We start from the raw sequence: 22,062 nt of genomic DNA, 5'->3' as shown, positions 1-22,062 counted from the left end.
ATTAAAGCCAGTCATCCGTTCAGGGGGCATGGGTGTTTCCGGTTGGGACCGAGAGGGGGGCACCCCTTAGAGCGCGCGTATATAAATTTGATCCCATGCCATTCGAGATTGTGATCTCCCCGTCTCAAAAGTTTTTCTTGGACGATGTCTAGGGTGATTCCTAGCATCGAGAGGTAGGATGGGTGTGTACTGGTTAGCTGTGTTTCTTCCGAAATACCGTAAACGGAACTAGTCCTTCGTGACTACGGAAATCCGTTGGCTGTGGGAAATTTTTGTACAAACTCTGCAGAGTCATATATTCCTTGAATCATCTATTCTATGTCCAAGATCAGTATCATCTTATCCTGACAAGTGCCATTTTTGATGACAGAGACTCCGGTGAATCGTATGAGTGTTAATTCCGGCTAAATGATTATTCCTGTGGATGGACTAACCCGTTTAATTTCATGAATTGAATGTTGATTATGAGTATTATTTACTTGTGAATAAAAGCCCTTTTTGTGATGTCGCTTAGACGTCCGACTGTGGCATTTCTTTTAAAGCCCTTTCCGTGATGTCGCTTAGACGTCCGACTGTGGCATTTCTTTTAAAGCCCTTTCTGTGATGTCGCTCAGACGTCCGACTGTGGCATTTCTTTTAAAGCCCTTTCCATGATGTCGCTTAGACGTCCGACTGTGGCATTTCTTTTAAAGCCCTTTATGTGATGTCGCTCAGACGTCCGACTGTGGCATCTCTTTTAAAGCCTTTTCCGTGATGTCGCTTAGACATCCGACTGTGGCATTTCTTTTAAAGCCCTTTATGTGATGTCGCTCAGACGTCCGACTGTGGCATTTCTTTTAAAGCCCTTTCCGTGATGTCGCTTAGACGTCCGACTGTGGCATTTCTTTTAAAGTTCCTTCTATTTATTTGTTCACCTTTCGAGGCGTCGCTTCAGACACCCGATCGGTTTTCATTTATGTTTTGTTGGGATTTCAGGCGGATTACCGCCGTTTCCCTTTTTACTTACTTCGTTATGCCAATTTTTGAATTTACATTGGTGAATTAATCGTGACGCATTCATGCATGCATTTATTATATCTTACGTCCGAACTGTCTTGCGAGTACTTTCAAAGTACTCACTGGCTTGTTGATTTGGCCAGATGCTGACGAAGGCGATCTCATGGATGAAGAGTTCGATAGCGAGTCCGACGCCTAGAGGAATCCCAGTCAGTCTCGTGCGACCCTGGATTTGGTCACTATATTATATCCGCTTCCGCTACCAAATAAATTCATTGAGCCTCACCTTGACGCTCGATGAGAGGCCAGTTTTAGAGTCATGTATCTCACTCCCCGCTGTGTTTTTCCACCACCGCCCTATCCTCGAGTCAGTAGTATGCCTCCACACCACTGTGTCATGTCCGCCTTTATGTATAATTATTGGCGTGCTTGTAATAATTTGGTTGAGCAACCGTAGCTCGACCCTGTAATATATTTTATGTTACTGGCTTATTGTATCAAGAGATTGTCCACCGGTAAGGAGAATTTTTTTTCCCATACTGGACACAAAAGATTGGTTTCTCAATAAATATTTTTATTGGAAAACCGGTCGTGACACAAAAGCATCGATAGAGGGCAAGATGCGGTCCCAGAGGAGCCAGACGCACCAGGTCGGCATTCGTGCCGTGACATTGTCCGTCGTGGGAGTGAATTAATTGCAAAAAACATCGACACTTCAGGCTAGGTTTGCAGGTACCACACATATACGAAATTGTGCCAAAAAGCATTAATTTTTTCATAATTTTTTGCAAAAAACACTAGTTGCTTGTTTGGACCGTTTTAAGTGCGTTTATGAAAAGGGGGGCCCGCATCCGTCGACGTGGCAACACTGTTCACACGGCAACGCCGTTAGACGGCGTTACACGCCGCTGGCGCACCGGTTCGAGCCGGGCGGGTCAAACAGCCCAAAGCGGTGCAGGCCCCACTCCCTCACTCTCTCCCGTCCTTCTCCCTCTCTCTGCTCCCGCTCATTTGCCGCCGCCGCCCCCTCCCACATCTCCGACCGCCGTCGCCGTCGCGTCGCCATGGTTTCCTGGTCTGAAGACGACAGCAGCGAGAACTCTCACCAGTACGCTGACTGAGCTTCAGACGAGGGCATCATCAAGGTGAGTTGCTCGAGCTCAAGCTAGGGTTAGGGTTGCGATTTGGGGATTTTTTTTGTTGAGCTTGATCTGAAGTTTTGTTGCCTTTCCTTTGCACCTCCAGATCCCTGAGACCATCGATGACTCCGATTTCGAGGGCACTGAACCTGATGTTTTGTGCAATGACCACTCCCTGCCAGCAGAGAGGCGTGTTGCTTTCCAGGGCATCCATACTGGCAGGAGGTTCTTTGCTTGTGCTATGAAGGTATGTGCCAAATTTATGCTAATCTGGTCACTATTTAGTACTGATTTTATAGTTAGCAGATCTGGTGTGCTAGTTGCTCAGTGAGGTCATTGTTTATATGTGAGCATGTGCAGAGTGTTGTCAGCAGATCTGGCCTATTAGTTAGGCTGCTAATTAGTTATGTATTTTCTGTGATAGTAGTGGGTTAGGAGGTCATTGTTTATATGCCAGTATGTGCATAGGGTTGGGAGCATTGATTGAGACTTCTTACTTTATAGCATGTGGATTAGTGAGCACTGTAATTGTTTAACTCATTGTGTCATATAGCTAGCTCATACATGTTTGTTTAACTCATTCTGTTACTTTATAACTGTTTGTTACTTTATAGCATGTGGATTAGTGAGCACTTTACACCATTTGTTACTTTGTAGCATTGTGTTACTTTATACCTGTTTAACACTAAAATTACAGGAGGGAAGAAACTGTGGGCTAGTTGAATGGGTTGATCCATTTTGGCCAGCTACAATGAAGAATGCATTGACCAAGTTGTGGGATAAGTATGAAGAGTGCAGGAGGAGCAAGATTGAGGACAATATGCAAAGCTCATTTGCTGTTCACAATCTTACACAACAGAAGATCAAGCTGCAGGCAAGTTATGAGAGGTTGGTTGAAGATGTCAACGGCCTTTTGGATGCCAGGAGCAGAGGGCTCGGTTGGAGAGAGGTAAGATGCAGAACAAACCTGATGAGAGCAAGCTGCAGGAGAAGTATGACATGCTCAAGAACCTGACAGTTGCTCAAGCCAATGTCATTAGGAACATGAAGTTGAAGCTTGCTGAAGAGAAGATTAAGGTGCAGGCCCACATTGATGAGCTTGAGAAGGTTGCCGAGCAGACCAAGCTGAAGCTGAATGGGATCAAGGCCATCTTAGATGAATGAGCGGTATAATGTAATATGTTGCTTATTAGTACCACCAGCATGGTTATGGGATGATGAGTACTATAATTATGGTTATGTAATGACTACTATTAGATGAATGGTCATGTAATGTACCTATTTAGCATTAAGCACTATCGTGTAATATGGTACTTATTAGTTATGATTATCTATGAATCTTCCAGTTATGCTGAATCTGATGCTGTTGGTTGGTTGGTTTTGTCAATGCCTAGAGACCCTATACTCACTTGCTAGTTTTGTCGACGCTGAGTGACCCTAGACTCATTTGGTTGGTTTTGTCGACGCCGAGTGACCCTAGACTCACTTGGTTGGTTTTGTCGATGACAAGAGACCCTAGACTCACTTGGTTGGCTTTGTCGATGACGAGTGACCCTAGACTCACTTGGTGGGTTTTTCGACGCCGAGTGACCCTAGACTCACTTGGTGGGTTTTTCGACACCGAGTGACCCTAGACTCACTTGGTGGGTTTTTCGACGCCGAGTGACCCTAGACTCACTTGGTGGGTTTTTCGACACCGAGTGACCCTAGACTCACTTGGTGGGTTTTTCGACGCCGAGTGACCCTAGACTCACTTGGTGGGTTTTTTTGACACCGAGTGACCCTAGACTCATTTGGTTGGTTTTGTCGACGCCGAGTGACCCTAGACTCACTTGGTTGGTTTTGTCGATGACAAGAGACCCTAGACTCACTTGGTTGGCTTTGTCGATGATGAGTGACCCTAGACTCACTTGGTGGGTTTTTCGACGCCGAGTGACCCTAGACTAACTTGGTGGGTTTTTCGACACCGAGTGACCCTAGACTCACTTGGTGGGTTTTTCGATGCCGATTCACCCTAGACTCACTTGGTGGGTTTTTCGACGCCGATTCACCCTAGACTCACTTGGTGGGTTTTTCGACGTCGAGTCACCCTAGACTCACTTGGTGGGTTTTTCGACGCCGAGTCACCCTAGACTCACTTGGTGGGTTTTTCGACGCTGAGTGACCCTAGACTCACTTGGTGGGTTTTTCGACGCCGAGTGACCCTAGACTCACTTTGTTGGGTTTTTCGACGCCGAGTGACCCTAGACTCACTTGGTGGGTTTTTCGACGCCGAGCGACCCTAAGCATCATCATCATCCATCTAAGCCAACATCATCACCAGAATCACCAGCATCACAGCCAACATTTTTAGGTTCTCACATCCATCTAAGCCAGCATTTAAGATAAACATCCAAGTTCTCACAACCAACAATGGTTCAAAGCCAACATAGGCATCATAGGTTCTGAAAGCCAACAAAGGCATAATCTAGTTCACAGCCAACATAGGCATCATAGGTTCTGAAAGCTAACAAAGACAAAGGCATCTAGTTCCCAGAAGCATAGAAGTACTCTTTCAACTTGTATGAAGAAGTCCTTTTTCTTCCACTCTGTCTTGGAGCTTGAAAAGTTGACCTGTTTCCTGCAGCAGAGGTAGAGGCTGTACCAGCATTGGTAGCTTTCTTCCTGGGAGACCTCCTTGGAGGAGCAGCAGGTGTAGTGGCAGCAGGTGTAGCTTTCTTCCTGGGAGACTTCCTTGGAGGAGCAACAGGTGTAGTGGCAGCAGGTGTAGGAGCAGCAGTTGATGGAGATGGCCTCTTCCTTGGTGGTGCAACAGCTGTAGGTGCAGTAGTAGATGAAGATGGCCTCTTCCTTGGTGGTGCAGCAGCTGTAGATGCATTTATTGTTGAAGTAGAAGCATGTGACCTGTTTGGCTGCATTTCAAAAACAGTTAAGGCTTGTGAGTTACAATGGAGACAAAATAAAGATAATTGAGGTGCTACTATAACTAACCTGATGCTGGTTCATTCTCATAGCAAGAGCTGGCTTGAGGGGCTTGGAGCAAACATTGTATCTATGCCCTACAAGTTTGCAGTTGCGGCAAGTAATAGATGCCATCCTAGATGTATCTCTTGGTGCTGGCTTCTCAAATTGGTTTTTCCTCCTCTTTGTCTGTTGCTTCCCAACCTTGTCTTTGAATACTGGAGGCTCTATGTCCTGAGCTATTGTCCTTGGCCACAGGTTTGGACCAGGCACAGGAAATATGATATGTGCAAATGCTTTTTTATACATTTCCTTTTTGAAGAAATCAACAACAAAGTCCTCTGGCTGCAACTTAGCTTTCACTATTGCAGAAACTGCATGATGGCAAGGCATAGAAGTCATATCCCATTTCCTACATCCACATGTTCTGTCCAGCAAGTTCACTGAGTAGGTGTTTTCTCCACTAGTCACTTGGTAGATGTTAGGACCAGCCATCAAAGTCTGGCACCACCTTGAGTTGTACTTTGTCTCCTCTAACATTTCAGCATAGGTAGGGCAAATCTCCCAATTTGCTGTCTCTGTCTTTGTTCTATTCTTGTTAAATTTGACCATCAATTTTGTCCTAATTCCTTCTATCATGGTCACTATTGGCTTGCCTCTGACATCTAATATCATTTTATTAAACACATCACTGATGTTGTTCACTACCAGGTCAGTTTTGCAATTAAAATCCATAGCATGCCTAGCCCAAATATGAACAGGGATTTTGTGAAGCCATGTCCAAGCAGCCTCACACTCTCTTTTCAAAGCATTCATTGCATCAAGGTGTTCATTCTCAGTATAAGAGTAGCTAGCTGCATCCATGTGTTTCTTTAATTCATCACCTCTAAAACCAGCAGTTTGGAAATTCTGATAGATATGTCTAAGGCAGAATTTTTGTGGATAATTGGGGAACACATGGTTTATTGCATTTAAAAGCCCCTGTTTGAAACAATGGGAAATAAAGCTAAGTATTGTTCCTATGAACAATAAAACAATGAAGCTATAGCAATGTGCATATGAAACCATGAAACCTAGTGCAATATTGTATGAGAAGAGAAGTTTACCTTCTGCCTATCAGAGATGATGGTATAATAGCCAAACTTCCCACTTTCTCCACCAAGTGCATCTTTAAGCTGTGTTAAGAACCAGGTCCAGCTGTCTTTGTCCTCTTTGTCAACAACTCCAAATGCTATAGGGTAGATATTATTGTTCCCATCCCTTCCTGTTGCAGCAAGGATCTGTTGACTTGTTGACAGCTTGATAAAACAACCACCTACCCCTGCAAAGCTGACAATTGTGCGAACATAGTGTATGTAATGTGAGCACATAAACAATTCACAACTTAGTAAATGAAATGTACCTATGAATGGTCTGCATCCATTCAAAAACCCTTGTTTGCAAGCACTTAGACAGAAAAAGAGGCCATGAAACCTAGGGTTTTTGCTTGGGTGCTCTGGTACATGCCTAGTAGTAACAATACATCTAGAGCCTGGGTTTGTATCCAACACAGCCTGCAAATAATCTCTTATTCTAGTGTATTGTCCTCTCTGATCTCCTTGGACAACCTTCAATGCTTGCTTCCTAGCCCTGTAGGCCATATGGGTGGACATCTCTATTCCATATTTCTTCTTCAGTGTCTGCATTATTGTGGTGACTGGTGTGCCAATATCAACTCTCATCATTGCCTCACACTGGTGTGCAACCCATTTTGCAGTGACCTTGGTGTTCTATCCTACTGCTGGGCATGTGTGCACAAAATTTGCCTTCCTTATGCAAAAAGTAGTCTCATTTGCAACAACAGAAGCTGCAATAAAGAAAGGGCATTTTGCATTTGTGCACACAACTATGATGCTGTCATTGCAGTTTCTGTGGAACTCATAATTTCTATTCTGAGTTATGTGCAATGTCTGAATTGCTCTCCTAAACTGATACACATTGAGGAAACAAAGTTTTCTGCAAAACTGATCCTCTAGGTTCTCTCTCTCCTCACTGTACCAGATCCTTGGCAAAGATCTCACTGATCTGCTCTTCCTTCCATTGGGCAGAACAAATTGTACTTCCTCAGCTCCATCATCATATTCCTGCTTCAAAACACCAAGATCTGGCTCCTCATCTGATGATGGTGCCCAAACATCCTCAAATCTCTGTTCCAAGCTAGAATGTGACCTCTCTGTTGGCCCTTTCCTAGCTTTCTTCTTCTTTGTAGGCACCTCTTGCTGCTGAGGCTGCTCCGCCTGCTCCTCTTGGTGCACCTGCTCCTCTTGCTCCACCTCCACATGTTGCCCTTCCTCATCTTCCTCATACAGTTCACCCACATCAGTGTCTCCATCAAAATGAATGAGTGGATCCTCTCTTTGCTTCCTCATCTCATTAAGCCTCTGAAGATAGTCCTCATCTGCATCCAGATCTGAATCATCTTCAGTTAGAAGAATTGGTAGCTTCTGCTTAACTTTATTTACGTGCTCAGCTGCAATCTTATGTTTCCTAAATTTGGCAATCTTTGTTCTCCTCTTCAACTCCATTAATGTCTCCAGTTCATCTTGATGTGCTGCATTGGATTGGTCCATGGCAGCATTTGTATCCAGATCATGGTTTGTGCTCCGCTGTGTAGTGTAGAACTGCAATGGCTCTGGCTGACTCTGTATTATACTTTTTGGTGGTGATCTTAAGAGAACACCAGAAGGATTTACTACATACACAGGGTTCTCTCCTATATGGCTCAAAGGAACCTGCTCCTCAACCAGATAGCCTGAGCTCAAATCTGCAGGTCTTGGATCAGTGCCCCTAACCACTGTCAAGTTCACTACATGCTGATCATTGTTAGCAATATGGTCAAGCATTTCATCCACCTTATCATCATCACAAATTTCATCCATTCCTGCAATCCCCACACCAGGATCCCTCACAAAATACATGAAATCATTAAGCCCATATCACTTTGTCTCTATTAGGGCAACCAAATTATAATATGTTATGTCTGAGATGCAAACTGATCTCTCCAAATTGTCTCTGTCATGGAAGTGCATTCTAACTTCCCAAACATCATCGTTCAAACTACACACAAATAATTAAAATAGCTTAATTTACAGAGCACTAAAACAGAGCACCAATGTACTGTAAAAAATGCATAATTCCTAAAACAGAGCACCAATGTACTGTAAAAAATGCATAATTCTTAAAACAGAGCACTAAAACAGAGTAATCAACATTATAATTGCTACAATACAGTACAATACACTCTGAAAACAACAAACACCTTCTAAAAACCACTGTCAAGTTCTGAAAATCAGTCAACTTCACTGTCAAAGCAAAGCAAATTGATCTCTCCAAGTATAGTACCCTGCTAACTACTCTGCTGAGTACATCATCAACTAGCTACTCTGCTAACTACTCTGTCAACTAGCTACTTTGTTAACTACAAATCAACCGCAACTAAATCACAATTAAGAGAGCACCAATTAACAGTGCCAAAAAACCTAACCCTAACCCTAGAATTGATCTACAGGAAGAGGGAAGAGGGGAGAGGGGAGAGGGGAGAGGGGAGAGGGAAGAGGAAACTCACTAGACGCCGCCGAATGACGAGGCAATCCGGTGACTCTCCGATGGATTCTCCTTCACTGCCCTGGCCCAAGATCTTGCCGCCACATATTCGAGACACTGCTGGGGGCTCTGGCTGGGGCTGCTCGTATCCGACGGCCAGCTAGGGTTTGAGCTCCCGCATATATCTCCCATAGGTGGACCATCGTCTCCAGCGCCGGCAGAGCCGCCGCAGTCGCCGCCTGCGCCGCCAGCCGTCGCCATGACTGAGAGGAGAGAGTGCGGGGGAGGAAAAGAGAGTGAGAGGAGCGGACGGGCGGGGTACGGCTCGAAGACTAAGCGGCCCGGCTCGAATCGGTGTGCCAGTGGCGTGTAACGCCGTCTAACGGCGTTGCCGTGTGAACAGTGTTGCCACGTCGACGGATGCGGGCCCCCCTTGTCATAAACGCACTTAAAACGGTCCGAACAAGCAACTAGTTTTTTTTGCAAAAAATTATGAAAAAAATTAGTGCTTTTTGGCACAACACAATTTCGTATATGTGTGGTACCTGCAAACCTAGCTTGAAGTGTCGATGTTTTTTGCAATTCACTCCCGTCGTGGCGATAATACATGGGAGGAATGTTGTGGTGGCGGAGCTAGGGGAGGGCCTGCACGGACGAGGGAGAACAGAGGAGAGAAAAAATGGTTGGTCCGGCAGTTTCGGAGGGGGGGGGTAGGTTTGGCCCTGCTTGTCGGGTCCGACGTGGCGGATGCGCCCCAGCCTCTCCATATCCGCCCGAGATTTGGGCTGCATATGAAGAGCGCCGATTAACGGACGTTTAGGGCCGGTATGAGCAGCCTGTTTGGGTCGTTTTTTGATGCTCTAACATGGCGGTACATATATTTTTAGGGTCCCGATAACTGAGACACGTGTGGTGTATCGGATAGTTGTGCCACACGCCTCGTGTGGCATGGACAACAACCAGCCCACACACCTACGTGTGGGCAAAACAACTAATGCCCACAAACATCGTTTTTCCCTCCTGAACCCTCTCACACGCGTGAGTGTGGGCGAAGTTGATAACGCCCACACGCCCGTATGTCAGGCCTCGTACCCTTCTGGTCCCGCACGCGACGCATGACGCCCACCGCGTGCCCGCAGTTGCCATGGTCCAGACCCTCGTCCATGTTCGTTTATCTGCAGTTGCCATGTCGCTGAACTACGGTTGCCATGTCGGACAACTGCAGTTGCCATGGTTGCTCAACTGCAGTTGCCATGTATGGTCTGATCTAATTTAGTTGCCATGATTTCATAACTTTAGGAGTTGCCACATACTAACACTAGGTAGTTGAGAGAGTTGCCATGTGCTCACAAGTATGCTAGGGCAGTTGCCATGTAAAAAGGAAGAGTTGCCATCTGCTTACGTGCACGTTAGGGCAGTTGCCATGTACGTGCACGTTGGGGCAGTTGCCATGTACCATGCAAAAACACATGACAACTCGGTAAAAGACAGTTCCCATCTGCTTACGTACACACTAGGCAGTTGTCGTGTACCCTGAAGAAACACTAGAGGCAGTTGCCATGTGTGCTGAAAAACACATGGCAACTAGCAGCTTACGTGTGGGAGAGAAGACGGGCGTGTGGGCGAGATGGCAAATGCCCACACACCAGCCCTTGTGCGTGACTGAAAACTGGTGTGTGGGTGTTGTGTGGGTGAACTGCTAAACACCCACACACCGGCCCCTCCGTGTGGTAAAACGGATGTGTGAGCGAACTATGTCACACACCACACACATGCCTTGTTCTACGTGGCACAGAAAATCAGACAGATTGTGTCAAAATTCGTGCATATAGTACTGGACGGTGATGGATGCGTGTGGTCGAGATGGTCAACGCCCACACGTGTGGGCGTTAACATTTCCGTATCTTTAAGCAAAGAGTGGATGTTAAATATACCAAAAAGTAAATTATTCATTGAAACATTACAACATTAATTGATTGGCAGGAAAGAGTGGACTTGTATAAAAACAAAAGACTCGACATGAATAGGACTGGGATTACTGGCTGGCAGGATGTGACCCTAACCATCTTATTGTTGGGACCAAGCAAATTAAACAAACACGTTGGCTAAAATAGCCGGAATCAGCAGCAGTATTACTCGGTAGTGAGGACGTTCCGAGGAATCGAGTAAACACCGATCGAGTGCATCCTATAATGGCCGGGCCAGTTGTCGCCACTGCTGCCATGGAAAGCTACAATCATGCTGCCCTCTGGCACGCTGCTTTTGAAAGCAGTACCACCTCGCGTTCCACCAAAAGGTCCAAACTCTCTTTCATTTGTGACCAATTTTATTGACCGTAGAAAATAGTTCGGGGCACTGGAGTTATCAATTGAACCGGATACTTCCTTCAGAAACTCCGAAGGACCTAGTGTGAGCTGCAAACAATAGGGAGAAAATATTGTCAGTGAGTGATATATGCACCATGCACATGCATGCATGAGAACAAATTTGAATCTGAAAAAAATATACTCACTGTGTGCTCCGATCCATCTTGACTAAAACCCCATAGGTTTTCGGTGCAAGTCTGCCCACTTTGGTCAATGTAAGTAAATTTAATTCCGTCCAAGAGGTCGCTGGTGTGAACAGTCACACTTTTTAGACCCAAAGGTTTGTGGTTGATGTCATGAACAAAATTTCCTTGTGAACCCCATGCTTCACTCTTCGTAACAGCAAGAGCACGGCTCTGCATGTTGCAAGTGAATTGCATGTGAAAATCATATACTAAACAGAAAAATAACATACATAAAAACAAAAGAGCGTTGAATATTCGCCTAACCGGCACAGTACAATATCCAAGGATATCAAGCTCTAGTATTTCTCCACCAGGTATTTTCTCATGTACTTTTATCTTGATGACGCCACGTGCCATTGCAAATTCACCGGTCCCACCCACAATAGCCCACTCACCTTCTATCTCAACGGATGCTCCAAGTACTTGAAGAGTGGAGTCCTTAAACCTGTGAAATTAGTTGCACCTCATAGCGATCATGCACCAAAAGTTTATAATAATGCATTAATTAAAAATGAATTACGAAAGGGTGGGAATTGTTATATTGATAGAAGATGTAGGGCACCTAGCCGTCAACCAAGGATCATAGGTTGGTACCAACCCCCATCATACCATCCCGCTCGGTTTGCTATGATGCACAAATTAAAGGGCAATTTCTCGGGCTCTTGCAAGAAAGCGGCAATTGCCATCAATAAAATGAGATATGTGCTTGTTCCTTTTTTTTTGCGGGGAGATATGTGCTTGTTGCTAACACATTAACAAAAGTCAGCGGCTAAAAGAATGGCCTAAATACGGAATACAGTGATCATCTTGGAAAAACAAAAATACATGGTACACCATCAAATACAAATTAATCTTCTACATACCTTTCAACCTCGAACAACATGGAGAATGAATTGTGCCAACTCTTAGAATGCATATGTAGGCCGTCTGCACGGGCAATCACCTGTGCCTTAGGGCCGACCCCATCATATATTTCCCAACTGTTAACAAAAGTCGAGCCAAACCCATTAGTGCCGGCTATTATTTGTAACTGATTTGGGTTTGGCCCGGAATAGATGTGATGCAAGTACACGTGTTTGATTGTAAACTTTGTGATTTCGGTGAGTGTACCGTTATCAACCAACTCGAAATTGGAGGGGAGATCCATGGCCATGTGGAGAGAGAGAGAGAGAGAGAGAGAGAGAGAGAGGGAGAGAGAGAGAGTTTGGGCTGTGTGAATAAAGAGGAAGCTGGTGAGGGGTATTTATAGCATCTAGGGAAGATGGGCACCCCTTTTTTCGCATTTCTCTTTAGCTAGGGCAGCTAACCCATGAGTAGATCGATCAAGCATCATTTGTATAGGAATGGTATGCTCTCGTGCATCACGACTTATCAGGTTTGCATGGGGGTGGCACAGTGACCTGTGACCATGTGCTACAGTGTTAGCTTAGTGCTAACATGACAGAATGAATTGACACTGCACACTTTGCATCTGTTGAGAATAATATTCAACCGCTAGCGCCAATAACCCATTTTGTGTATCTTTCCATGTTCTGAGCTGATGCGTTGTCAGCTTAATAACCCACTAGTTTTTGTTCGAGTATCACATGTTATTTTACTTTCATCGGAAGAGGGAAAAACCGGAGGGAGACGTAGGTTGCCGAGCCACCTGGTCGAAGTTTCTAAGAAAATCAAATGACCCATTCAAGTTTGCGGAAATGCGCAGGGACATGCGAGTGCGAGGGCACTCACCTGCCAAGTCTTGCCGCCCGCTCGTTTTGCCTCGAGATTAGCATAGTAGTTCAGTCACGTACGAGGGCACAGTAAAAAAAGAATCCCTCAAAAACTTTTAAGTTTCAACGATGAAACTTACGATTTTTGCATCTAAAACTGCCAAGTTTCAACTAGTTCCAGAGATATAATTTGAAGTAATTTTCTCTCTCGATCGTAGTCACAAAATAATTGATTTTTATCGATTGCTCGTACTAAGTTCAACATTGAAACTTAGCATATTTTTCAAAAAAATTGTAAAAGTGCATTCAAAATGGATCTTATGAAAACAATGGTCACAAGAAATACGCATATGAAACATGACTTAATTTGGAATTTTCATTTAAAAGATATAAAACTTTTAAAATCAAAAGGAAAAAAAAGGGCACCAGGGACATGTGTGCCGCAAATCCTCTCCCTACAAGTTTGTACTGTGGAATTTTCCTTTTGTGAGGCCGCTGTTCCCATCGATAGCTAGGAGTCTATGGTGATTTCATTAATTTTGAAGCTCCACACAACTTTGATCTGATCTTCGTGTGAGTGCGTGTGTGTGTGATGGTGTGAGTGTGTGTGAACCCCTATGTTGTAGTCGGTATTGTCAGAAAATAAAAGATGTACAAAAGCGCTGTTGTGACTTGTGAGCTTGAGCTCACATGAGTTCGGACGAATAGTATTTTTTTTACGTAGCAAAGAAACTTTAAAATAAATTGATTTTTTTTGCCGAAAAGCATTGATGTTTTTCTACACACCTGCAATTTTTCACGACGGAATCACATCCGTCCAGGCATGGACAAAATGGCAGATGGTAGATGGCTGAAGATTCCCTAAAAAAAAGATGGCTGAAGATGTAGACGCGTTCAGTTCGACAGATTGCACATAGTTGGAATATTAATTGTATTCCGTCTAGCGCCAGCAGTTTGAAAATAATGGATAAGCTCACTAGAGATTAGATATAATTGCACATGGCGTCACTAACTGGCCGGTGATAAGATGCTTCGTGCTGGCGAGGGAAACAAAATTCGAGCGCATCTTCACGTTCAGATGCTCATATCATCATATGCTTTAATCATACTTGTATTTATTCATAGATATGCTAATGATGTCACCCAAGGGGGAACATGCTACGCAACAACAAAATTATGCTTACAAGATCACTCGCCGGAACACAATGAAGATGACGGGTAACAATAATCTTACTGACAAACGGAGTAGCGCAAACAATGTAGTTTGTCGGTGAAGCATGACGATTCCTGCAACTAGGTTCTACTCCCTCCGTTCCGAATTACTTGTCTTGGATTTGTCTAGATACGGATGTATCTAGACTCATTTTAGTGCTAGATACCTCCGTATCTAGACAAATCCAAGACAAGTAATTCGGAACGGAGGGAGTACCTCCCAACCGTGATAATTTCTCTGAAACGACCCACCAATCAAAGGTCAAAGTAGATGACCTCTTCGAGGTACCACATGTTCTGAAGTTGTAATCCGACAGTACCCCGACGTCCAGGAAGAAGGGCTCCGGGAAAACTAGAGTGAGAGAAGCCTAGTGAACGTTCCCATGTAATTAGTAGTCTAATTCTATTAGACCAATTAGACCGAAAGAACCCGTCTAATTAGGAGTATAATCTTTTAGACCAATTAGACTGGGAAGATAAGAGCATAGCTGCGTGGGAGGGTTCTTCCTTCGGTTTGATGTGGTCTAAGGTGAGCCCTTCCAGACATTTATATAGGTGGAGGGGGGCAAGGGGCAGCCGACCAAGGGTGCGATATGGAGTGTCATGTTGAAATCGTCCGCAATCGTCGTCTGTGTAGCAGTTCACAATCCTCCTCCTAGTCTGGCCGATCTAGGCAGCAAACTGATCGGGCGGTAATCCCGATAATCCTAGACGTACGAGGGTTTTACGAGTCTGTTACGGACCCCCTCTCGCTAATTCGCTCGCCCCCCTGATTTCAGGGGGTGGGGGCCCGGCTGCTAATCCTAAGCTAATCAGTTTGCTCCACATCAGCCTGTACAATAAACCTTGTAAAACAAGCCTATAGCTCTAGCATTACTCCGGTAATCCTTACTTCCTCTGCATCCGGGCGCTTGGGAATGAGGACAATGGTGGCTTCGTCAAAGCTAGCAAGGTTGCGGGCATCCAACCTCTCGAAGGCTTTGATAGCGAGCATGGTATCAGATTTGATAATGTCCCAGCATTTTTGGAAGAAAAGTGTTGAGAAGCCGTCTAGCCCTGGAGCTTTTCTAAGGTTCAGATCCATTACAGCAGCCTTGATCTCACTTTCTTCATCAAAGGGGGAATCTAAACAGGAGAGATCCAACTGGTTAATGCCCATAGCGTCAAAGTTTAGAAGACATCCCCTCTCTTTCATTTTTAGTTAGCTTGCAGTGCAGCGAGAGGTATATATGGGTCACATGCTCTAAGCCTTCAGGGTTGTGATGTTTATGTTGCAAGTCCGTGCAAATGAAAAAATGGCAAATGCAAATATGGTGTATATTTTGACGACATACAAAGGCTGCACACGCAGAATTAATTTCACTCGGTTTAACAACAATCATCTTATTTACACCATGCAGTACCAATTTGAGAGCTTTGCCTTGCACATATATTCTCGTGGTCACGTGGTTAGGACGGGCGAGAGGCTGTCAGAGTTGGTCCCAGAGACCCTGGCCTTGGTGTCCGGGAAGAAGGTGACCGTTTCGTGGAGCTCGCCGACGCCGATGGGATAGGCCATGAGATGGCCCAGGAGATTGCCCTGCAACGTTTCGCCGGCGTACAACTCCCATTGATACCGCGCGATCTGGTTCACCTTGTTGATGCAGGCGAGCCTCACCGGGTGGTCGAGGTCGTCGCCGGCGGCCTGCGCCGCTGCTTGGCCAAGGTGCTCCCGCCACAACGCTCGGCGGAAGCGGTGGACCTGCCCCCTCGCCCATGCGTTGGAGGTGTTGAAGTGCCGCGGCTGGTAGGCGCCCATCGCGATCTCCGAATCCCGGCCGCCATCCATGGAGCGCTGGTTGATGTTGGCCGATCCCACGATCACGTACTCATCGTCCACTGTAATAAGTAAATAGATGAACAACGCTCATGTCTAATCTTAAATACTCCTTCCGTCCCATAATATAAGAGCATTTTTTTATATTAGTATAGTATAGTGTCAAAAAATTATAAGACGAAGGAGGTATATTACTATAGTACGTACTATCTTGGCATCGATATATATGTGCATGCATGCATGCATGTACCTATCATCATGTTGGCATGGACGTTGATCTTGAAGCGTCTAGACTGCTGCGCCCTCATGTAGTTGCTGTCGAGCTCCGGCCGCTCAGGCGGCGCGTGTTCGGTGCCACTGTACGGCTCCCGGTTGCCTAAGCAGAAGAAGCTGAGGTAGTCCTTGGGGCTAGACGTGAGACCTTTGGCGGCGAGTGCCAGTGCCACGTCCTTGTACATCATCTCCATGGTTCGCCGCTGCCAGTGCAAGATGGCTTGCACCGACGCGCTCTCCGGCACGCCCTCCGGCCACATGGGCAGGACCACGTACACCCTGAAGGCTTTGCCGGCCTTGATCTGGCTCGCTATCTTGAGCGACAGCTCCTTGGGGATGAGGTGCAGCGCCGCAGCCGCGTCCACCATCGAATCCACGCCTCGGTTCCACTTCCACCCGTAGGAGCTCCCGATGAAGCACTGGCTCTCGAGGTAGACGAAGTACCTGGCCCGACGGATGGCGTGGATGTATGCGTCCTGGATGCTGCGCTCCACCTCCCCATGGCGGCGGTGGACGAGCCCGCACTGCGCGGCCCCGTCCGGGTCCGGGAACCCGACGACGGCGCTGCTGTCGATGGACCGGAACACCTGCACGTTCCACGACTCGGCGTCCTCGGTTGCCTCACGCACGGCGGAGCTCCTCGGGAGCTGGACGAGCAGGTTGTCGCCGCGGCCCTGCTTCCGCCACCTCTGCTCGAAGTTGTCGAGCACGTCCCACGCCGCCGGGCCCTCGACGCGGCAGTGGGCGTCGTGCCACGGCTCCCGTGGGCCGCCTTTGCCGATGGACGCGCCGGGGAAGCTGGGCTGCTGGAAGTCGTCACGGTGCGCCTGCGTGGCGCCCAGGGTCCGGAACAGAGGATGCTCCTGCGTGTCGTACCTGCCTTGGCACAGGTCGATGCCGCCGAGGAAGCTCACGAGGCCCCGCGGCCCGTCCACCACCATCGCCTTCTGGTGGTGCGTGAACATGCCGCTCCGGGGGCAGAGGACGCAGTGGACACCTGTGCCACGGAAGTAGCTCGCCGTGCCCGTGCCCTTGCTGTCTCGCCGTGTCAGTTGGTCTGCTGGCTCTGCCCCAACCGACGCCCCCTCGCCGTCCCAGTCCCACACCAGCATCAGCACCGTGACGCGCTCGGCCGCCTTCTTCTTGAGCAGCTGGCCGAGTGTCAGTGACGGCCTCCTCGGGTCACGCACCAGCGCCACGTCGGTGTCCACACACCACCCGGCGATGTACACAAGCCTCCGAGCGTTGGTGATGGCGTCGAACACGTCCTCCCAGCACCTGCTGCCGGAGGCCGGGGCGACGGCGTGTGCGTCCTGGTACAGCGTTACTCTGCAGCCACGGTGCTGGCCGAAGAAAGTATGCAGCACTCCAGGGTAAGGCACGTCGCCGCCGATGCCCATGCCCCACCTCGCCGTGGGGTCGGCGGACACGTCCTTGAACCGTAGCTGGACGTGTATCCTGTCCAACCCTTCCAGTGGCCTCCTCTTCTCGTCGCAGACGGGAATCCACCGGTCCACCTGCTGGCCGCCGACGATGTCCTCCACGGGAAGGTACGCGTGGCCCACCAGCGCGTCGTCGTCGTCGTCGTTGGTGGTCCTTGCTCCTCTGCCGTCCCTCACGACGGCGAACACGACGTCGCTGGCGTCGTGCGCGCAGTAGATGTGGAGCGGCTCCTCCTTCCACCGCGGATCGTTGGTGGCGTCAACCGTGCGCGTCCGCCCGACGCACGCCGCGTCCAGGCCAATAGTCGCATAGAGGCGCTTGCCGCCGGCGTCCTCCTGGCCCATGTCAGGTGACATCTGGAAGCTCTGCGAGCATGAACGAATTCATTTGGAATGAGTTGCAGGAGCATCCTATCTATCAGGATTATTTTGCATAGTGCGGGAATGATCAAGGGAGGGTTGTCAAATCAAACCTGGCATTTGCAGATCAAGGGCAGCTTCTTGATCACGGACAAAACCTTTCTCCTCATCATACTCTGGCTCTGGCACAATACAAAATCCATAGTTTTTTTCCTTTTCATTTCATTTTGCATGGTTGTAAGTTACAGCGAATACCAGTAAATAGAGATTATTTTTTGAATGATCGATTAAGTTTAAGTTGTAAACCCGTGCAAAAAAAGAAGCTTTAAGTTGCACACAACTTTTAAACAGTTCACCTACGTATTCTCTATATTTTTTTTCTCTTTTCATCGACGTATAGAAAATGCATATACATATATCTTATAAGTTTTTGCAAAACATGTTTCAAAACTAGCATGGCGAAAATATTAAAACTGAGGCTGCTAATACACAACATTTATATACCATAAATTAATCATAAATTAGTGGGTTTTCTGTATGAAAAGTTTCAAATGTATATTTAGATAGTTTGGGTGTTAATTTGTTGAATAAATAAAGCGCAAGATTTGCGTTTTAATTGGTGTTCCCCAAATTTCTTTAAGAGCAAGACTACATGCATCTGCCATGTCATCTAGAGTCATCATCTAGTTGCTCATATAGTAAGGTACACTATTAGACTAGTGAATTTTCAACCTTCTCTCTTTCTCTTTCTTTATATTTATTATATTTTTTTAGAAGCACGTATATAGTCACACTCTTGCATGAGAACCCACTCTTTCAAATTTCTCATGTCTCTCTTCTCCAGATATGTAAAAATGCCATCTAAGCGGGCTATGAGCCCCTTTGATACTTGCCCTAATCACATCGGGGTAAGCATCATGACATGGAATCAGCGAAATTGCTTTGTGTACGACTAACTTCATCAGATTTGCATACGGCATATGGTGATCCTATGTCTGTTCCTAAAGTAACGACTTGATCCAAGGGTGACTGACTAATGTCGTACAACATCAGATGAAAAGTTGTTGTACTAGCACTGTTCTGGAATCAGTTGACTATGTCTATTCACTACTTGCTCACATGAAAAGGAGAGGAGAGTGTCAAAGATCTGGAGTCAACCTCGGAACCTTTGCATGTTGTTGTCTCCTACTCCCTCCGTCCGGATTTATTAGTCTTATCGTATTTTGTGTCATATATATTTATTAATGAGATGAGATAAAAAATTTGCCTCCGTTTTGAAAAAAAATATATTCCTTGTAACACATTGCCATGGGTGCGTGTTCATTTTGGGTTGGAGCACAAAATGAAATGTCTGGTCAGCTGGTCGCCAAGGCGATGGAGTCGACGTTGGTTCATTTTCTGGTGGTGACAATGAATTACCGGGTGGAAGAGGTGAGGTGGCATACCTTGCTAGTCGCAGCGGGCTTCGGCTGCTCGTCTGCTGTCACCGACAGGCTTGCCTCCAGGATCTTGGCGTCTATCACCCCGTGCAGCAACCGCTGTGTCATGGCTGCTTCCCCTGCTCCCCGCAAGTGGTGTTAAGTGTTAACCCTGTAGCCTTGTGTGTGTGTGTGTGTGTGTGTGTGTGTGTGTGTGTCCACAAGACCACAACAATGTCACCGTGATCCAACATTGGCCAGACGCGTGCCTTTATATAGGTGTTGTGCCCCGGCTAGCACTCCTTTCTTGAAGCACAATTCAGAGCCTGGATCCTAGGATAGGCTGCAAGAGAAGAAGTGGTATCGCAACAAAGGATACTGTGCGGCGCAAGGCAAGCTAAGGATAATACACAAACCGGCTTTTAGGACATTTTATTTTCTGTGTTAAAATTGGGCACACTCTGTCGTTTTTTTATTTTCAAATAAAGCTCAATATATTATTATCAAGATGGATAACAAGTGCACCCGGCCTTTGTAACGACAGAATGTCAAGAACTAGTCGAGACATCAATGATGCATGCACGCAACCAAATTATTAAATAAAAGGATGCCAATATCTGGTGTCGGGACTTGTCGGTACTAAAACCGGTTGATCTCAGATAGGGGGTTCCGAGTTGTAGGTCTAGGAACAATGGTAATAGGAGACGATGTTACCAAGGTTCGGGCTCTCTCGAAGAGGTAAAACTCTATGTCATGCTTTGATTGTATTGTGATGGAGTACAGAATAGAAGATGATCTACCTCGAGATCATATGGTTGCTGCGAGAAAAGAAGTGGAAACGCAGCAAAGGATACCGTGCGGCGCAAGGCAAGCTAAGGATAATACACAAACCGGCTTTTAGGCCATTTTATTTTCTGTCTTAAAGTTGGGCACGCATTGTCCTTTTTTTTTCTTTTCAAATAAAGCTCAATATATTATTATGTAGATGATAACAAGTGCACCCGGCCTTTCTGACGACAGAATGTCAAGAACTAGTTGAGACATCAATGATGCATGCATGCAACCAAATTATTAAATAAAAGGATGCCAATAAAGGCTTCTTTTCTGGATGCCTCCTATTTGATATCCTTTTGTGGATGAGGCTATGTGTTAAACTTTTGTGACTATACTTTTGTGGATGCAGTCATGTGTTGAACTTTTGGCCCGTCGTGTAGTCCCCTAAACTTTTCTGATTGGAGAGACAACTAATAAATAATGTTCAGATGGAAACTTATACCGACTTCTGCAAGACTGTACACCAATTTTACTGCAGGGCCGAGTCAGTTTTTCTTTTCTACACTGTAGGCTGGTCAATCATGTCTTGCAAAAAAAATTTGCCGGCTGATGTGCATTACATTAGTGGGATCCGAACATCACCAAGACAGGAAGATGATTTCATCGCCTGGTTCCCGAGGAAGTTCGGACAATTTTCAGTAAAATCGGCCTATCAGTTGGCCATGCAGGATCACGTTCAGCTCCATGAAGCTGGTGCATGCAATTTGCACCCCGCGGGGGATCGACCACACTGGAATCTTGTATGGCAGGCCAAAGTTCCGAACAAGATGCGACACTTTGCATGGCGTGTGATTGTTGATGCATTACCCACCAACGCATGCAAAGCTCGTCACCATATCCTAGTTTCTGCAACCTGTCGGTTGTGTGGGGAATCAGACGACAGCTCGTTTCATTCGTTGATCGTTTGTCCCAGGTCGGTGGAGTTGTGGGATGAGATGCGCCGGGTCTGGCCCCTGCCAGCGAAGGAACTGTTGTTGGAGACAGGGAAAGAATGGCTGTTTAGTATCTTATCAGTTCAGAAAGAAGAAGTTCGAGCAATGATAATCATGTTATTATGGAGGATATGGAGTTTACGGAATGAAACACTTCATGGCAAGTCGACTCCATCTACAGAAATATCAAGGACTTTCTTGTGCAGCTATTTAAGTTCCTATACTCAGGTACAGAACTATGGAATAGAGGATATTATTAAAGGGAAGATTGAACATCAGAGAGCCCTATAGGGCGTTTCATGTGGTGAAGCAAAAGAAATCATGGCCAAAAACCCCCGCCTTGCTGGGTTGCGCTATCGGTAGATGGGTCCTTCGTCAAGGAAACCGGATCAGTAGGCTCAGGTATGGTATTGAGAAACTCAGATGGCGGAGTCATTTTCTCAGCCTATAGATACCCGTTTCATTGTTAGGATGCACTGGAGTCTGAAATAAGTGCAGTATTGGAAGGTGTCTCATTCAGTTTACAACAGTCAGAGCTACCCATTGTGATTCAATCTGACAATGCTGTTGTAATTGCTGCGTTGATGGATGATTCTTTGAATAAATCTGCCTATGGACACCTTATGATGGAAGTCAAAAAGCTTTTGGAACCCCGTGATTTTATTCTGCAAAAGATTGATCGCATTCAAAATAATGTTGCTTATAGTTTAGCTAATATTGGTAGATCTGCTTTCATGAAGACGAGATGCATCCAGGACAGCTTTCTGTATGTCCAAAACGGTGTCCGCGCGCTGCATCGAAGCAAAACACCCGCACTGCTGCTAAAGTTGGACA

General features: G+C 46.3%; 3 protein-coding genes and 1 pseudogene across 3 annotated transcripts; 1 reads left to right on the top strand and 3 right to left on the bottom strand.

The window, feature by feature from the left end:
- Positions 1–2,886: 2,886 nt before the first annotated feature.
- LOC147983079 (uncharacterized) lies at positions 2,887–3,299 on the top strand (annotated as a pseudogene).
- A 1,361-nt stretch (positions 3,300–4,660) lies between these two features.
- LOC147983078 (uncharacterized) lies at positions 4,661–6,820 on the bottom strand. Its single transcript, XM_087539431.1, has 4 exons — positions 6,499–6,820; positions 6,203–6,417; positions 5,127–6,077; positions 4,661–5,047 (listed from the first exon to the last, which is right to left on the bottom strand). The coding sequence occupies exons 1-4, from the start codon at positions 6,818–6,820 to the stop codon at positions 4,661–4,663; spliced, it is 1,875 nt and encodes a 624-aa protein (XP_087395557.1).
- Positions 6,821–10,719: 3,899 nt separating this feature from the next.
- LOC147983077 (jacalin-related lectin 34-like) lies at positions 10,720–12,382 on the bottom strand. The gene is made up of 4 exons (XM_087539430.1): positions 12,093–12,382; positions 11,494–11,674; positions 11,191–11,400; positions 10,720–11,092 (listed from the first exon to the last, which is right to left on the bottom strand). The coding sequence occupies exons 1-4, from the start codon at positions 12,380–12,382 to the stop codon at positions 10,811–10,813; spliced, it is 963 nt and encodes a 320-aa protein (XP_087395556.1). The 3' UTR covers positions 10,720–10,810.
- A 3,139-nt stretch (positions 12,383–15,521) lies between these two features.
- LOC147983076 (phospholipase D alpha 1-like) lies at positions 15,522–19,689 on the bottom strand. The gene is made up of 4 exons (XM_087539429.1): positions 19,490–19,689; positions 18,158–18,226; positions 16,220–18,050; positions 15,522–16,031 (listed from the first exon to the last, which is right to left on the bottom strand). The coding sequence occupies exons 1-4, from the start codon at positions 19,589–19,591 to the stop codon at positions 15,595–15,597; spliced, it is 2,439 nt and encodes an 812-aa protein (XP_087395555.1). The 5' UTR covers positions 19,592–19,689; the 3' UTR covers positions 15,522–15,594.
- Positions 19,690–22,062: the final 2,373 nt, after the last annotated feature.

Source organism: Triticum urartu, chromosome 2A, assembly GCF_056163025.1.
Source record: "Triticum urartu cultivar PI428250 chromosome 2A, HENAU_Tu73, whole genome shotgun sequence".
Taxonomy (NCBI): Eukaryota; Viridiplantae; Streptophyta; class Magnoliopsida; order Poales; family Poaceae; genus Triticum; species Triticum urartu.
The sequence above is the reverse complement of the archived record's forward strand: the minus strand, read 5'-3'. Positions and strand labels throughout refer to the sequence as shown.

Bases quoted from the DNA above. Each gene is read 5' to 3' on its own strand.
- LOC147983078 (XM_087539431.1), bottom strand. From the start codon at position 6,820: ATGATGAGAGTTGATATTGGCACACCAGTCACCACAATAATGCAGACA. The intron at 6,418-6,498 runs GTACATTTCATT...TCAGCTTTGCAG, and splicing joins TGGATGCAGACCATTCATAG to GGGTAGGTGGTTGTTTTATC. The intron at 5,048-5,126 runs GTTAGTTATAGT...TTTGAAATGCAG, and splicing joins TGAGAATGAACCAGCATCAG to CCAAACAGGTCACATGCTTC.
- LOC147983077 (XM_087539430.1), bottom strand. From the start codon at position 12,382: ATGGCCATGGATCTCCCCTCCAATTTCGAGTTGGTTGATAACGGTACA. The intron at 11,675-12,092 runs GTATGTAGAAGA...CTAATTTCACAG, and splicing joins ATGTTGTTCGAGGTTGAAAG to GTTTAAGGACTCCACTCTTC. The intron at 11,093-11,190 runs GTGAGTATATTT...TATTGTTTGCAG, and splicing joins AAGATGGATCGGAGCACACA to CTCACACTAGGTCCTTCGGA.
- LOC147983076 (XM_087539429.1), bottom strand. From the start codon at position 19,591: ATGACACAGCGGTTGCTGCACGGGGTGATAGACGCCAAGATCCTGGAG. The intron at 18,227-19,489 runs GTATGCCACCTC...GTATTGTGCCAG, and splicing joins AGCCCGCTGCGACTAGCAAG to AGCCAGAGTATGATGAGGAG. The intron at 18,051-18,157 runs GTTTGATTTGAC...TCATGCTCGCAG, and splicing joins CCTTGATCTGCAAATGCCAG to AGCTTCCAGATGTCACCTGA.